Genomic DNA, 17,674 nt, shown 5'->3' with positions numbered 1-17,674 from the left:
ACAAACGATTCAATAGCACTGATTAAAACATTAAACTCGTGTAACCAAAATTCTCCGTAATATCTAGGATATGTCCATTCATCATAACCGAACGTAACCAGAACTAGTTGCTGACCCATAATCAAAAATTTTAGGTATGCATATATAATACATCCAGTGGCTGCACTTGTATTGGCTTGGGTGATTGATCGCCCTGTACAGGCTATCAGCCTAATAAGTGTTACATATTAGCTGTAACACGGGGCATTTGGGCTTTGCCTGCAGCCCAAGGGCAGTCGGGCATACATATCAGGCAAAGCCCTCATGCCCGTGTTACAACTATTACATATATTCTTCTTACATTGTGGAATAAAAGAGAATGACAGGATAAGAATTTCCTTCACGTAAGAGCTCATAATGAGAGAACTTATTTAGGACAAAGAGTTCATAATATCGAATTTTTTAATATTGAATTTTTTTTTATATTTGGACTCTCACTAGGACACATTCAGCAAAATGCATCCCCATACTACCTCAGTAGAGCTAAGGTTTTATCTTATTCAAAACCTATCAACAGCTCTCTACACAGTCCCTATCACCAGGAAAAGTGTTGAATGTCATCAAGAACAATGTCTATTAAACCATACATAGTAATTTTATACAGGCTGCATTGGCAGTTAGAGACTTCCTCAAAATTTGCTCTTGTTAAAATCTGTTGGTGTTCTATAGTGTTTCAGACACAGTTAGATGAGATATACAACTCTGCTTATGGGACTTCTGTTGTGCATAAAGAATATGAAGAATTTGGCCATTTATTTATTTTTTATTAATGCTTTACAGCACAAGTCCTGAGGGTCTGTAGGACACCTGGTCCTACAGCCTGCTCAAAGACTTTAGCTGTGTTTGAAAAGTTGGAGAAAGGAGAAAAAATCCATGACTGGACCTCGGTAGCCTCGAACCTGCAGCCATCCGATTTACGCTCGAACACTTACAGGAGTCTACCAGGTGGTCAGGATGTTTTCTCCTTGTTATTTTCATGTAACTATATCCATAGGAATTCTAGAGAGTAACTCATTATCTCAAAGTACCCCAAGTAGAACCAAATGGACACTAGTTTATTTATTAATGCTTAAATGGACACTAGTTTATTTATTAATGCTTGATGCCATGTAACACTAGGATTTATGGCTAGGATGTAGAACATTACATTAACTTGCCTGTTGGCTGAATGGAAGCAGCCGTAGCTTTTGATTCATTGTGAGACACTATAGATAATGTTCTTTTATTTTGTACTTCCCCTCGATGATGTCATAAAAAAGCTGCAGCACTTCATTCAAACATGCCAAATTTGTTTCTATTGTTTTACCAATTCAATATCCTGCCATGTAGACTTTATGGTATGGTATTGTAATGGTTATACCATAATGGTGATCATGTAATATGAGAGGAGGATAACTGACGTACATGCTACCTGATACTGGAAATGTCTTTCCAACTATTATCTCACCATTTCAACGTGTTCTTTAATGGTAGTCAGTGTTCATGGAGAAGCCTTCAATCTGTGATGGTTTTACCTACAGTAGATGACTCCTGGATACATTTTGCATTGTCAAGATTCTTCCTGGCTTACCTTTGTTATAAAATACCAACAATTAGTAGCAGTATGTATTGGTCACCTTCTGGTCAGGAGTTTCCTGCACTCATGGAGTGATCAATATTTGAAACAATTAAGAAAATTACGCATATGGAGTGTTAGGTACTTGTCCAAACATACTATGGTACTATTCAGATTTACTATGAATATGTGTAGTTAATATGATAGGCAAAAGTCCATGGTAGCACCAAGAGCCAGCTTTATTTACTGAGTTGATAAGATGATATATATCAGAGTACTACTCTAAAGGGATGCTTGTAGCATACTCTTGATATTGTTCGCAGCTTTGCAAGGCCTTGCGTATGCAACATCTTGTCATGTTATTTTGTCAAAATTGTAAGAGGGGGTCCATCTCTCAAATCCAGTGCACAATCAGCTTTACAGACAGCAGGAGTTTGCTGTCTGCTCACTGTACATATCCAGAGGAATTTGTTGAATTTGTAAAATGTTCATTCAATCTTAAGGACAACTTATATAGTGAATATATGAATCTCAGCAGTTGACATTCTAAAAAGTTACCTTTTCCTACAACTAAGCCTTGTATAGTTTGTTGAACTAGTATAACTACCTCTGTTGGTTGGTAGAGGAAATATCTTCTATACAGGAAATATCCTGCATTCTGTGTTTGTGTAACTTGTCTTTGAATGGAGAAAGTGACTGAACTTCATCAAACTTGATTAAGATTCTAATCTTTGCAGGGTATTTTTAAGTTAATGAGATTATTGGCAAAGCTGGAGAATTTAATGTTAGTTGACAGGTTTTGTTGCTATACATGACAGAGTTCATGTAACCTGAAGTCACTGTATTGACTGTAACAGTGTTGGGCCTTGCAAAACATTTTCACTTTCAGGTTTATCACTTGACCTTCCTGTAAAGCATATAGCCCACACATCCAGTTACTTACAACAAGTATGGACAACTGGTTATCTAAGTTTCCTTTCAAAATTCACTGTCAAATTGTAGTAGTGTACTGCCATGGCTGCCCTCTGTAAATATGTTATTATAGCCTTCCATGAATATCTCTTTTATTTATATTGCCATTTTGCTATGTTAATTGTTGTTTTAGTCCTTTATAGCACATTCAGAGTTTACTCATAAATCTGTTGTTAGTATCATAAAGAACTGTAAGTCATTCACCTTTTGGATTTCCACTCTTATCATCACTGGTAGCAGTGATGTCATTCACACTAGGTACATCTGATCAGGCAGTACCTTGTGTATGGTCTGAGAACAAGAATTGCTGTTCTGTATAAAGCATTTTAAAACCAGAAGTCACACAGTGATACATTAAAGTCACCAGGGTTGGGCAGTTACTTTTACAATATTGTTACTGGCACTACAATGTTATGTGTTACATTTACATATCATTCCATTTTAAAAGTAACTACCGTCAGTTTAACGCACTAGTCCAGAAACGTGTTAGTACTTCAATATTACTGCAACAAGTAGTAATGTGCTACTATGGTGTTTTCATTACGAGATTGGATGTTTCATAAAAGTTAACCATCCATCAAAAGGCAATAACCAATATCTGTAAATTTACATGATTTGATGTGTGAAACGTATTGAATTTGGAACTGTGACTTGCCATCCCTTATGCTAGTTTAGCTTAGGCAGTAACTTCTCTCTCAATCGGAGCAAGCTTGATTAGAGTAGTTGATGGTAACCATGACAGAATTGTTTTAAGAGTTTCTGTCAAGATATCACATTGTGGTCATTACACTTCTACACTAAAGCACATGTTACTATACAAACATGGAAAGCCCCATACTTGTCTTGCTGTGTGGATAACAATAGTTACTGCTCTAAACGGACTTTCACAGACACAAGATCTTCTATATATGGAGGAGGTTTTTGATAGTCACCAGACAACTTGTGGGGATGGTTAATATGAATCACTGTTCCCATGAGAAGTAGTGACGGAGGTATAATCCATTTTATCTTAGTTTCAATGTATATCCATGTGAAGCCCAACTTAGTGAATAGTTAACCTTGTACCAATGGGAGCATACATACCAACATGTCAATGGCTTGTGTACATACAATAGATGAACCCGAACCTTTTGTATATCAACTGCTTTCTCTAGATCTATTGCTTGTAACAAAAGTTTGTGATTGATTGAAACATCAATAGAAGCTGTTGAAGACAAAGAGATTGCAAACAATGTCACTTGATGTTCAAATATTTGAACCAATTCATCACTAATGGATGACCAACGATCCAGTTAACTGATGGTGATGTCAACGGAAATTGTCACCTACCTGGGATATAGGATCATCTAACGACTTCTGTACAAATGAAATCTGTTGTAGAGTACGTCATGTAATATACCAAAAGTCAGGAAATCAGGAGTAGCTGCACCCACAAAAATTTAACTCGTGAAAAAATTAGCACACGAAATGTACCAAGCAATGTATTACTGAAAATGTAGTGTATGTAGCTATGTCAATTGTCCTCGCAATTGCCCCCTTCTTGCAAATGCAGATAAAGGTGTTCTACAATTGCTGAATCGAAAGTTCATTGTCCAATCAGGTGTCCATCGTAGCCTGTGATAGCATCACAAAACATGTAAAATATTAGAGTGAGTGCAATGTGTAAAGTCCAGAGAGATACATTGCTGCTAAACTTACAGTAACATTAGCTTGTTAGTTGAGAGATGGAGACTAAATGAAGATATTGATTTAACTGCAAATGCAAGCAACAAAATGTATATAATAGTTATTATTGTATCTGTGAGTTGCAAACAACCGTTTCTTCATCTGTCTTAAATCAGAGCAAGTTATGTTATCACTGACAATCTTTGGCTTAATAAATGACCTTTAATATTGGCTTTATCCCTGCTGGATTTTAAGTTTATACCTGTCCACATGGAAAAAGTTTCAGTAAAGCTGACAAGGTGTTGCAAGTTTAATAGAAACTGGGATTACTCTAATGCTCATACTAAAACTGTTTGTGTATTGAGGAAAGTGTTAGCCACACTCATAGCTATATAAGGGAAGGTTGTAGTCACATTTGTTTAGTAGATAAGGAAGTTGAGCCCCATCATTGGTCTATGACTGAACTTCCTGTAAAAGCAATTAATTTCCTGACAGCAATATATCACACCTTTTATCATAACAACAATAGTGTCTACAATGGATTATGTGTGTGGTAGAATGGAATCATTTCCTTTGTGTGCAAACTTGAGCTAATAGAATGTTAATAAATAGTACAGTGGAGTCCGTACCTGTATAAAAGGCTACCTGTTTAAAAAGGACGGCTATTTATGCATGTCTAAAGCAGCCACCTGCCTACTGCTTGAAAGACAAGAAATATTGACCTAAATAATGTGACTGCATGGCCTACTTTCTGGAATAAATATTGGTGATTTAAAAGTTTGTCTGGGGACAAGGCAGTTGTCAATCAATTGTTCGTAATAGCCTTTGAGTTAGAGGTGACCTTAAAGTTAGAGGATTAAAGTTTAGTAATACTTTTGACCATCACAGAATGGTAGTGTGTGGTGTTTTATACAACATAATAAATTATCTTAGACATTTGTCATGTGACTGCAATAGATTACATATAACTAGTAGTTATGGTACAAGTTCATGATATGTCAAAACAAGCCAACCATAAACTACATTATATTGCTAATGAGTAGGGCTGTGCGATAATAGTAAAACCTATATCTCGATAAGTGACAACCATTTTATCTTGATAATCGATATTATCTCGATAATAATGTAATATTGTAAGCATAGTTTTACATATTTGTTGACATAAAGTCCTTGTCAAGTAAGAAATTTTACCTGTTCCTCATTTAATTCAATACCTTTCCAAAGGTTTTTCATCTAACTGTGGTTGATGTACACCAGATTACGGAGATTTACTATTATCTCGATAATGAAAATCATTATCTAATTTACGATAGGTGATGTAGGTATCTAGATTATCTTTTTATCTAAATTATCTCCCAACCCTACTAATGAAGCAGTACAAAAACTAAACTGTTTTTGACTACTTGCAAGGCATGTCAAAAAAGTTCAACGTTTGTCTCAAATTTGTACCTGTCAAACTTTCTCTTATGATACGAGTCCAGTACATATGTAAGGAGTTTTGTTGTTCGTACAAATGTGTTACAATTCAACTATATTTTCTATTATGTTAAAGCATTGCTGTGAGTGCTACAAGGATAATAAAACATGAGGCAAAGCCATTCGTATAGCATTAGCAAGGGAATGCTTCAACTTTTCTATAGAACTTTCTAGTGGATTAAAGCCCACAGTACATAAATCATGCTAACATGACACCTTAGAAGTACACTTACACATGTTAAGTCCAGTATCCCAAGTGTTCCAGCTTCCTTGTGTACAATAGTATAATTGTAAACTTCTATGGACTAACTGAGTTCCTTAGCAGCTGTCCTGAAGGCTGTTGATAACAAGCGCCTGTAGTTGAATTACTATCATAACTGTATTTTATTAATCTTTGAAGTTTCATAAAGTATAGTTCACACCTCAACTGTACTTTTTTGAAAACAGAGTACACATTTTTGTTTGATGTCTCCCACACATAGTTCTATAAAACATTGTCTAAGCTTATGTCTATACAAAACTGTAAAGTTATTCATGTGTAGCTATGCACTATGTTGTTCTGAATCTTCTGATTGGCAAGAATGTTACTTCCTTGTTAAGAAATCAACTTACAGTGTTAGTTTGCAAATATCTCTCAAATGGATATCATGTCAGCTCTGTGTCTGCCCTTGTTATGCCAGATGAGTATATTGAGTTTATCAGCTTGAAAGTGAATATATGTTGGAAATTTCAAGAATGAATTGATGTCTTTCAGGCTGTATTAAATTTCCAGGTGTTCTATTTCTAGTTGGAAAGTGAATATATTGTTGAGCGTTTAACAGTTAATAGAAATCTTACAGGTTGTAATGAATCGTATACTTGATATTGTAAAAGGATAACAGTAGTGTTGGCTTATCATATAAATTACATGGTTAAATCAAAATTTCTAATGTCTAGCACTGCAGATTCAGCTAAATCTCAGCATTGCAGACTTATTTTATTGATTACAGCTGGATGATTTTGTGGTCACAGTGAAATGTGGTATTTAAGATAGATTAGACAGCAAGTATTGTGTGTAACTTGATACAATGCGCAACACAATACTCTAGTCTCCTTGTGGTAAGACTTGTTGCTTGGCAACTTGATGTTGTTGATAATGTTATAATTAAACACTATGTAAACCCATTGACCAGATGACATCTCTGTGATGTCATATGACGTATAGTGACGGCTTATCTTGTGTCTTAAGAGCAATTATTCTCAAGATTTACAACTACTGAGTCAAGGATTTGATAGCTGGTTGTGAATGGCTTAAATACTATACATGTAGAGTTTGAGGATGGTAACGTGTTACAATTGTAACATGTCACACAATATTATTATTACTACTTTTTAAAGAGCAAAGTAATATGACACGTTACATGGCTTGTAGCTATTATCTACTTTACCAGTTAGGCAACTAGAAATACTTGTTGAATTAGTAATTAAATTACAATAGTAGTGTGCTTAGTGACTTGTTATAATAGTAATGTGGTTACTAAGTAACTATCGAGGTAACTAGTTAAAGGTTACAAAGCAACTAGTTACTATAGCAAAGTAATAAATAAATTCTTCTAGCTAATGCACATCTTATTGTCTTGTAATCTACTTTGTGTTTCACCTCTGTGTGTGTGTGTGTGTGTGCGTCATGCACACATGCAACCTTGTGGCAACTATGGGAGATAACAGTGGCAATTCTGCATGAGATTCTGGTAGTCCAAGTTCCAGTCATGCTTCTAACAGTGAAGTGGCAAACACAGGGCTGCTTAATAATATACTGTGTAAAACATTGTCATCTGCTAAGATTACTACTTCAAATCTCAAGAAACATTTGAATGAATATACTATACTGTATTGGTAGCAACAAAAGTAAAAAAGAAAAAACGAAATGAAGAAATGAGGTTGATGGTGATAGCAATAATGGTGAACCAAAGAAGCAGTTCGCTTTACCAACACTGTTGAACAGGCATTCCAATAATCTGCAAAGTTTACTTTCAGAGTTTGTTGTAGAAGACATGTCAACCATTGAAATGTGTTATGATATGTAGTAATGGCTTATCTTGTGTCATTATTACCTCTTTGCTCAAGTACGTATTTACCACTGATCAGTCCATAGTTCAGGTTGAAGTGCTGTTAGAGAATGGTTTAAATACCATGACACACAGAGTTGAGTGTTTCTAGTCTTATTTGATAAAGATGTAATAGTGTCTGAATAGTTTCTGATCTAATGCCACCCACATTCTGTTTTATCTTCCTCATTGTAGATATCATTTTGAGTGTCTTACAACATGCAATAAATAGAGAATATATAGAAACTCCTTTAAAAACCGAATCACCTTGTTGAAACCGGTTTGTTTTACTTTGCCCAAACGCTTAAACCTCCTTTTCATGAAGGACTCACATGTATGTCCAACAAAGCATTGCATTAATAGTCCTTCTGCAATACTAAAGTATTGTAAATTAATTTAAATGTAATTGGTAGCAGCTTTTTTTATTGTTTGATACATTGTTAATATTGCTGAAGGATTGTGATTTTAATGTTCAGGTATTGCTACCTCTTCTATCATCCTTTTCTATAAACACTGAATGACAATATTTGCTGTGCGCACTTCCTAGCTCACCCAACACATGTGTATACAATAGTGATCCTTGTATAGCTGTACTTCCTGTGATTGTGTAGTAATTTGTACACTAATTAACACATTGTGTTAGTAAATATAGTTAATTGTCAAAAGATTAACGATCAATCTCTAGATGTGCTTCATTGCTACTTTTGCAGCTTCATTTATAGCAGCTTCTCTGGTAAGTCATCGAGACCTGACTTATGGATGGGTTTTGCAGCTGTAAATTTACATACATCTCTGTATTGAAAGTTATTGGTACGTAACCTCCTCCACTTCACGAGGACTTTTAGTCTCAACAGTTGGGTACCTTACTAACTATGTTATTGTATGATACTGCTAAATGTAGTGAAACACAATCAATAATTGCACTAGCTGGAAAATGTCTGCATCAAAAGTCTGATGTCTCAATCATGAAAAAGATGTTCTTACATGTTGTTGTTGTTGGTGTTCAGTTTTGTAACAGAAAATCAAAAATGCCATCGTTTCTGCTTAAGGAAGTCTACTGAGTCAACCTGACTGTAACTCTAATCCTGTTTGTTGATAGTGAAAAGGAAGCTAGGAAGTTAATGTTTATATTTTGTTTGATGATGTCAGCTGGTATGTAACATGGCAGAAGTTCCAATGATTTTATTTGAACACAAGCCGCAAATCCTCACCAGAAACTGTGTCGTACAGTAGTTTTATATGTACCACTGGACCACGTGTATCACATGTATATATGCTATCTGTAAGTGTGCTGCATGTTATATAGTGCTCTTGTGTAGTAAATAGCCAACGTATAGAATCAGTGTTGTATATCAAGAAATTTAAACTGACAAAATATGTCATGAATTCATACTATAGACATGCCTCCAGGTCCTTAGAAAAATATTTTATAGTCTCTTCAGCGAACTATTTTCTAAGCTAAAACTAGTACCACAATCTATGTAGGCACACTCCTGTTAATACAGGCACCATGCTTCGTTGGATCACTATGTATCCTATTATTATGTCATGTTTATCATGCACAGTCATCCTTGACAAGGAATTTCTTATTTTGCAATGGGAGACCATCGTAGCAAACTATATTCCAAATGCCACATGGGAAGATCCATCTACAAGTACACAAAAAAAATTGGAATTTTCAACTAGAGTAGGAACCATAGCACATCGTTAAAAAGTACTTAAACAAGCTGGAGTAGTGTACAATATTAAATCACAGTAAAACGATAAGAAGTGTTATATCCCTACTGTGCTCAAGATAAAATTATGGAAATGCACTGTAGGGGTATAACACTTCTTATTGTTTACTGTGATTTACTACTCCAGCTTGTTTTAGCACTTTTTATCGATGTGCTATGTGGTCCCTACTCTAGTTGAAAATTCCAATTTTTGTGTACTTGTTTGTTAACTTATTATTATTATTATTATGACTGGTGAACCCACGCATACTGCATCAAAAGAAAGAAATGGTGCCACACGCCCCAGCTACAAATTATCGTCTGAAAAGTTAAGTACATGTATCCATTACACTTCGTTGTCAGCTATGTTCAACCCATTACACAGCATTACAAATCAAGAACTGTTTGAAAGCACCTCTGCAATCAAAGTAGCCACTATGAAAATTCTGTCACAAAGAGAAGCCATCACGTGCTACCACTAAATCGACTCCTTTCATTGTTGGCAGCAAAGATGAATGGAGCACAAAGGAGGACACTGGTAAATCCATGAAGAATGCATTGTACATACTGTGCATGGGCATGTGTCCAGCTGAAGCGACGTTGAACAGTGAAAAAATCAAGACCGTAGCATTAGCCATTATCAAGTTACACTTGTCTGAAGGCATCAGTCAGTCAGTAGTCAGTCGGTAGAAAATTCCATTTAATAAATTAAAAAAAAATTCCCTTGCAGCTTGTTGAAAGCATTTTGGGTCGATCTGAAGGCTTGTTTGGACTCAGTTTTACCTTACCAATACTGCCTTATTGTCATCAGGGAACAGTGAGGTTGGTTTTTTGGGTGATGTTTTGTCATGGGGCACACCCAAACCTTTGTGGTCTTTACTATACAGTACTATTGTACTGTATGATAAATTGTTTCCATGCACGTATAAGAATTGTTGTCAGTTGCAAAACCTCACTTATTTTTAATAAGACAACCTCATCATGTCATTGAGGACCCAAACATAGCCTTGTGACCTCATTACTCCCATAGGATTAATGGGGCTCCATACACTAGCTTGTATTACAATACATGTTGCAATGTTGCTGTTATACTACTCCAGACATGTGATCATTGCCTTGTAATTCCTGGTGTTGATAGTATTGCAGTATTGAGTACTTCAATGTGTTCATTATGCCAAACAGGATCGACACACATCGGTTGCTGTGGGGGCAGCTAAAGACTCAACCACAAACACCTCCTCCTCGTCTACTAATTCCTGTATTTGCTGATGTGACTTCATCAATGGCCTAGAACTTACAGCTATTAACTACATAAACTGTTAAAATTATAGAATTATAATATGTTATATTTTTATGTAATAATATTTATACGAACTTTGCATGTACATTGTATTTGTAAAGATATAATGTGTGTGTGTGTGTGTATGTATATTATAGTGTACAAGGTTTGCTATTAACGGAAAGACACTAAAGTTCTAAAAATTTATAATTATGTCATTAGCTGTAATTGCACTTCTGCGGTTTGTGTTTCCGGTTGGCGTGACTTCCGGTCAACGGATTTTTATAAGTGCGAAATGGCCTTCAGGTTTTTCACACTTATGACTCAGCTCGCAAAGCTACTGTGTTAAAACGAGAAATTTATTTTTGACTGAGTGATATGACAGTTAAGAAGAACCTCAAGAAAATTGCTGCAAAAGTCACGATGCCTACGAAGAAACTGCGTAAGTCATTCACACCAGTCACATGTGTGCATAACTTCAATTTCTGGGACGATTGCTAGCGAACGCTGTGAGCCTGTGACCATGTATCTTGCAACTGTAGTTTGAGACTCCCTCTGTATTCCTCCAGTCTCGTGATCCTGCAAAGCTTCATGCATGGAGAGTTGCTACGAAAATACCTCCGCCACGATTTGCTGATTTTGCTTAATCGAGGGGTAGGGCCTGTATAAGCCATTTGACGTCATGGATTGTTATTTAGTTAGAGGGGTAGTTAACTTTGTCGAGCTTCGCTCCTGCTAGATCCGAGGCTAGATCATCGTGTGAGGATCTCCGTGAGGTTCGTCGTTGTAGTTGTCGAGAAAACCGTACCATAGTAAGTGTCATTCTAAGTGTCAAATGTGGTGTTTTAGTGTTGGAAGGCCGGTTATGACACGGGCTATGACGTACTATAGGCCAATTAACGAGGCTTGAATGGGTTCTTTGTAACTGGTGGCTAAACCAGCTGTTTGGTTATTTGGTTGAGGACTGTATTTTGGCGACTAGACTTTGCAATTGTGCTAGCGAAGATACGGTCATGGATCCAGATCGTACCAGAAGTTACTCAGTAAATTACGGCTCCAACCACGGTAATTTTCCGTGTTGAAAGTTTGGAAAACATGTCTGTTAGGTCATTCTCTCTTCCCAATGATACAGGTGTAGTTCCTGCACTGCAAAAACGTTCAGCAACAGTCGAAGACGACAGTTCAGTTAAAAGATCAATCCAGAGGAGACACGTGTACAAGGGTGGTGACAGACGAGGAGACAGGAATTCGTTACGCGTTTCGGACAGGAGTTTCGACTACTCGGACGGAAATATACAGTCAGCGAAAAGTGCTCCAGGCTCAGGAAGGTCTTCACCTCCCGATATTCTCTCTGTATCGCTGGCAGGACAAAGAGCTTGGTCGCCGGGCGGTATGACTAACCAACCAATTGAGGCAAAGGTCGTCATCCTTGGCGCTCAGGGTAAGTAAAATTGTGTATGTTACGTATTGATGTGATGAGTGTGTTAAGTGTTGCTCAAGAAAGAATTTTTTGGGTAGCAGCGGAGTTTGTGGTAAATTATACCACAACAAAAATGTTAAGGTGGCCATGTTTTAATCAACAGTATTCATAAGCTGTTGTCAGAAGAGGTTGGATGTGCTCTAAGCACCACCTAATTTGTTTTATTTCACGTGACCCTCAATAGTTGCAATACAAAACTGAAAAATGTCCGTTGGGGCTTCAAGGCAATGTACTTTTGTTTTGTAAGAGCATTTGGAGTTTCTGGTTGAAAAAAAGGTGCAGTTTGGTGTATACAACTTCACCAGACTGGTCATGTACATATTCTATAAATGGAACAATGATACCTCGCTGCATTATACTGAGATTGACACATTACCCTCCTCAATATATTTTACTGGCACTTAATCCCTCTGGATTGTTGTCTAGCTGAGGATGTCGAATCGTGTCATCATTCATCTCATGGTCGCAATAAAATACTGTACTTGTATTACAAACCTTTTCAACATAGCATGTTGCTTTTGTTGCTAAGAAACAAACTTTAATAAATAGCACCTTATGTAATTACATGACAAAGAGTGATGTTGTCCTTAGCAATCTTCTCTATAGAAGAACAATGAGTAGTAGTTATGTTTTGTTGACTTGTGTAGTTTTAACTGCTGTATCCACAACAATAGCATACAATGCTTGACTACAACTACGCTAAGTGACTAAATAAGAGGTCTGTTTTGCTAAATTTCAGTTAAGGCTATCAACTCCAATAGTGTTAACAAGTTATGAGTGAGGTGGCAAAATCTTGGTAACCATGAGTGGCATGTCCTGTGATGGTGATGTAAGTGAAACCTGTCTAATCATGTCACTGTGTAATAAGGTCATTTGTCGATAGTATTAATCCCCAAATGTGTCATTTGTGTACTGAGTGATCTGCTTACTCAATATTGTTCAGAAATTTTGATCCAAAGAAGGCACTGTAACAAATTGTTAATCATACTTTTGTTGTTTGTATGCAGGAGTTGGAAAGACTTCCATCGTGTTGCGATATGTTGGAAAAGTGTTCTCAAATCGGGTGAATTCAACAATTGGGGCATCCTTCTTTACATTCACAATGTAAGTTGTTGTTGCAATACACTTGTGTATATTATGGCTGTTACATAATTAGATTCCTTATTTAGAGAGCATAATTTTATTATCTGAACACACAATTGTGCTAGTATCTGTATTGATCAACACATGCTGTTACATGTGTATGTACGTCAGATACACACAACACAGTGTGCACTTCAATGCCAGAGGAGGGATTTTCCGACGTAGCCATGTTGTAATAGCTACCATCATTCATGTATCTTGTCTCGCTATTTCTTTTTATTGCTAGAACCCTATACACTTAGTTTATTAACTCTTGTTGTAGCGTAATGTATATTTGCGTATGTAGTTGAAATGTGTTACCATAGCGATTTATTTGTAGGGATGTGGACAGTAGTACTAAAGTCAAAATTCAATTATGGGATACAGCCGGTCAAGAAAGGTATTGTTATCTGTTTTGTTTTGGTGTTGAATTTTTTTTTTATTCTGTAACATTCTTAAGTTACACACAACTGTTTTTGTTCTTTCAGATTTCGGTCCATGGCTCCCATGTATTACCGTAAGGCCAATGCAGCCATTATCGTTTACGACATTACAAGCTCAAAATCTTTCGAACAAGCTAAAGATTGGGTGGATGGTAAGAGAGGACTTATACTGATTTATTATGTATCTTTATGTCTGTTCTCTCTTTCTTGTAACTTTAGAACTACACAAAAATATTGGATCTAATCTAGGTATGTTAACTGCAATCAATTTTGGTATTGTGTTAGTTATTGTTTTCTTGATCACAGCGTTATGCATTGTTGGCAACAAGATTGACTTACCAAAGGACATGAGGAAGGTTTCTACTGAGAAGGGAAGAGAATATGCTAATTCACTTGGAGCATTGTTTGCAGAAACATCAGCTGCTCGTGATGTTGGTAAGGGGAATTACACACATGTACACACACGCACGCACTCACTCACACTGCTCATGTGAATACTATGAAGGGTACCTCTAGATGGTTTGACTGTGTACCAGACTAACTTGGATTTACAAGAGTTTGTAGTGTGAACTCTTGTTTATACTATATTATAATTCCGTTGTTTTAAAATTTAGTCCATTAGGACAGCAGGCTTAAACCTATCCTATTTTTTTCTATGCAACAATTTCTACATGCAGGTCACAGATCACATCACCCATATTATCTCCTGCAGGTATTAAGGAGATGTTCACGAACACAGCAATGAAAGTTGTCAATCTACATCAAGACGATGACCACTCTGGCATCAGTTCTCTCTCAACCTCCCAGTTCTCCAAAGGTGGATCGTTGAGGCCACAACATCTACAACGTTACATGTCTAACCCAACGGATCAGCACTCACAACCAACAGAACTTCCAAACATTAGATTAGGTCCCACACAAACTGACACACCTTCTCAAGAAAGTAGTAAGAAAAAAGAAGGATGGTGCTGTTGGCGATAATGTATGTAATCTGCACACATTAACATATTCATTTCAATAGTAACACGCGATTCCTCTTATGCTGCAGTTTTGTTTTGTATTGGTGTATCGTTGGTAGTGTGTGTGTGTGTATAGAATATACTTTTGTGTGTAATTTTAAAGTGTTAATATATTTTTAATATGATTTTACAACATGTACTTCTATGTAAATTTTATTGTGGCTATCACTAGCCTATTGATAGCACAGTTACCATGACTAAACAGTAGACTGGTAGAGTAGAAAATGGTTATGATGAAGACTACACAGCAGTTGCGAGACCATGAAGCATGCATGAATTTATTAGTATACACATCTCAAAAAGTGTCTGCTAGTGATGGATCAGTATGACCCTTTGTGAATGATACAGTAGTAATACATTACTAGGGTCATGATCAAATGGCTAACATTCTATATATGCCCAGACATTTCCTCAAACTTGTGTATATACCTCCTGTAGGGGAAGGTATAAAAGCCGCAACGGGATGGAACCGGAACGGAACGCACCCCCTCCTTTAATTATTTTTTTATTGTCATAATTACATTTTGTGTTCATTTTCTACATGTATAGTTACATGATTTCACCTCAGCTGAATCCTATCGTTGAACAGTGATGACAGCTACCTTATCGACGAGTATGATGATTCATCGTATCCTCCTTTTCCCCGATTGTGGCCATAGACAACATATACCATACGTACCTTTAATATGGCTAGTCTATGGCGGTAGCAATACGACATCATTTCATAGCTATGAATGTACGAGACTCGATACATCATTGTATTTCGCTATTGCACTGTTCAAGCTAAATTAAATTAGATAAACTGCACAGCACTGCATACAAGTGTGTGATTTATACAATTAATAACATTGGAGGTACAGTACTGAACTTGGGTTCGCTTGCACGAGGCTGGCGGCTACTTCTACAATCTCCACTTAAGTTGTAGCTATTCAGCAGACTTTGTTGCTTTAAGTTTGTATCTTCACTTAAGTACGTCAAAGTCTATCACCGTTGTTCTCTATCCGTCGTCACCAAAACGCAACTGAGCAGGGCAGAACGTGCTACGGTCACGTGCTATTAACAGTGCACTATTTGGAGATGATAAATTATCCCTGATGCAGTTGGTGTAGAAGTCAACGATAGGATCTGAGGTGAAATCATGTAGCTACATGTAGAAAATGAACACAAAATGTAATTATGACAATAAAAAAATAATTAAAGGAGGGGGTGCGTTCCGTTCCGGTTCCATTCCGTTCCGGTTCCGTTCCGGCTTTTATACCTTCCCCTCCTGTGGCTATTTCCTTGTTTTAGGTGTAAATGAGAAATGAATTCTGGTAGACAATAAATGTATTATCAAACAGGAAACGCACAGTAGGTAAAATCAAATTATACCACTAGCTAGGCCTCAGATTTGAGGTGTGCCGTACTACACAATTTGTATGGAAATAACTAACTGATCTCCATTGACAACCAGTCACAATGCTACAACCTTAAGACTTCATCAATCTCTTGTTTGTCATAGTTTGACTGTAACTTAGGAAATTCATTGGACAATGTGATGAAATCTAGCATGGCCCATTTTAGACACTACACTACACACATAACTTTATTCATTATCCACAACTGCACTGTAATATTACTATAGAGAAACCCTAACAAGTTAGTCCTGTGTAAATGAGTATGGTGCTCTGTCACTCATGATGGGTTGTACGACATTGGAGTGCTAATTAATGTGACGATTTTATAAAGAATGTGTCTAAGCTTCCCTTAAAAATGAGCTTGTTCTTTCAAAGTCTTCAATTATCTTGAAGCCTTAGTATCTGGACCACATGGTAATGTAACACTGACCAGTTAAGTACATCCTAGCTGTACCTTGGGACCATGTGTCCTTATATACACGTTAAGCTGATTCTAAAAAGCATTTAAAACTCATGGATGCAACTACACAAGTACTTGAAATGTGCTCATTAGTACTGCTTGATCATGACCCATTAAAGTATTTCACAATATTTTCATTCAAATATCTGACACAACTGTCACCATACATTTCCTATGAGGAAGCCATAAAATGCCCTGTCTATTATGGCCGTTTCCCAACCTTGTAATGGAGCCAAACCACACATGTCTGTTGTCGACACCTTTACTGTCACCAGTGGTCATCTGGTTGGCTGAAATGTTACTGCTTTAGCTGTTTTTCAGGGTTCAGCTCAACTTGTACATACTAGCATAGTACATAATAGTGGATGCATGGTCTGATTTCAGTGGTGTACACTAAAATGGGACCATAGACCATTAATTTTGATGTGCGATGGCCTGATTATGGCCTGATTTGGATGGCCACGTGCTCACATTTCTGGATTCCATTGTAATGTCTCAGTAGTCCCTCCGGTACCATTTACACTAACAATGACATTATGTACAATTGAACACTACTACAACAGGAATACCAGCACAGGATATTAATAGTTATACAGGAAGGACTGGTATGATATCTGTTACTATGTTTGGAATTATTTATTATGTGACAAATTGGTGTATGGAAAACAATACCAGTATGTGCAGACATACAATTTCTTTAGGGATAATTTCTCTACTTTTGCTTTCTGATAGTGTGCAAAATTTTGCCATTGTCTCTGTGACACCAAAAGTATCCATAAACCTAAATAATTATTCCACATAATTACGTGTACATACTAGCCACTAAAATTAATACAATTTCTCTCATGATGTGTTATATCAGTAATGTAGTTCTGTGTTGGTGTGTGTGCAACTAAATCACCATGTGTACTGTTTTGACTTATCAAGGCAATGCATGAGGGTACTTACGGTGAAACTGAATATAC

The 17,674-nt window shown here is 36.7% G+C and overlaps 2 protein-coding genes across 5 annotated transcripts in view; both read left to right on the top strand.

The window, feature by feature from the left end:
• Positions 1-11,016, top strand: part of LOC136239126 (ras-related protein Rab-13-like) — a 31,492-nt gene extending 20,476 nt beyond the window's left edge. Inside the window, exon 8 of the mRNA XM_066029866.1 lies at positions 10,692-11,016. Within this exon, the coding sequence (XP_065885938.1) occupies positions 10,692-10,778 (87 nt within the window). The 3' untranslated portion in view covers positions 10,779-11,016. The remainder of the gene's footprint in view (positions 1-10,691) is intronic.
• A 57-nt stretch (positions 11,017-11,073) lies between these two features.
• Positions 11,074-14,991, top strand: LOC136239123 (uncharacterized). Of its 4 annotated transcripts, XM_066029860.1 has the most exons (9): positions 11,395-11,600; positions 11,680-11,853; positions 11,921-12,229; positions 13,276-13,372; positions 13,731-13,790; positions 13,879-13,985; positions 14,053-14,082; positions 14,140-14,268; positions 14,546-14,991. In XM_066029860.1, exons 2-9 carry the CDS (start codon positions 11,802-11,804, stop codon positions 14,812-14,814), a joined length of 1,053 nt encoding a protein of 350 aa, XP_065885932.1. In that variant the 5' UTR covers positions 11,395-11,600; positions 11,680-11,801; the 3' UTR covers positions 14,815-14,991. The 4 variants fall into 4 exon arrangements, with proteins under 4 accessions (XP_065885931.1, XP_065885932.1, XP_065885934.1 ...); XM_066029859.1 differs by lacking the exons at positions 11,395-11,600; positions 11,680-11,853 and adding an exon at positions 11,074-11,230; XM_066029862.1 differs by lacking the exon at positions 11,680-11,853 and having other exon boundaries at positions 11,428-11,600.
• The last annotated feature ends 2,683 nt before the right edge of the window (positions 14,992-17,674 follow it).

The sequence above is a fragment of the Dysidea avara genome, chromosome 11 (assembly GCF_963678975.1).
Source record: "Dysidea avara chromosome 11, odDysAvar1.4, whole genome shotgun sequence".
Lineage (NCBI taxonomy): Eukaryota > Metazoa > Porifera > Demospongiae > Dictyoceratida > Dysideidae > Dysidea > Dysidea avara.
This window is presented reverse-complemented; position numbering and strand designations above follow the sequence as displayed.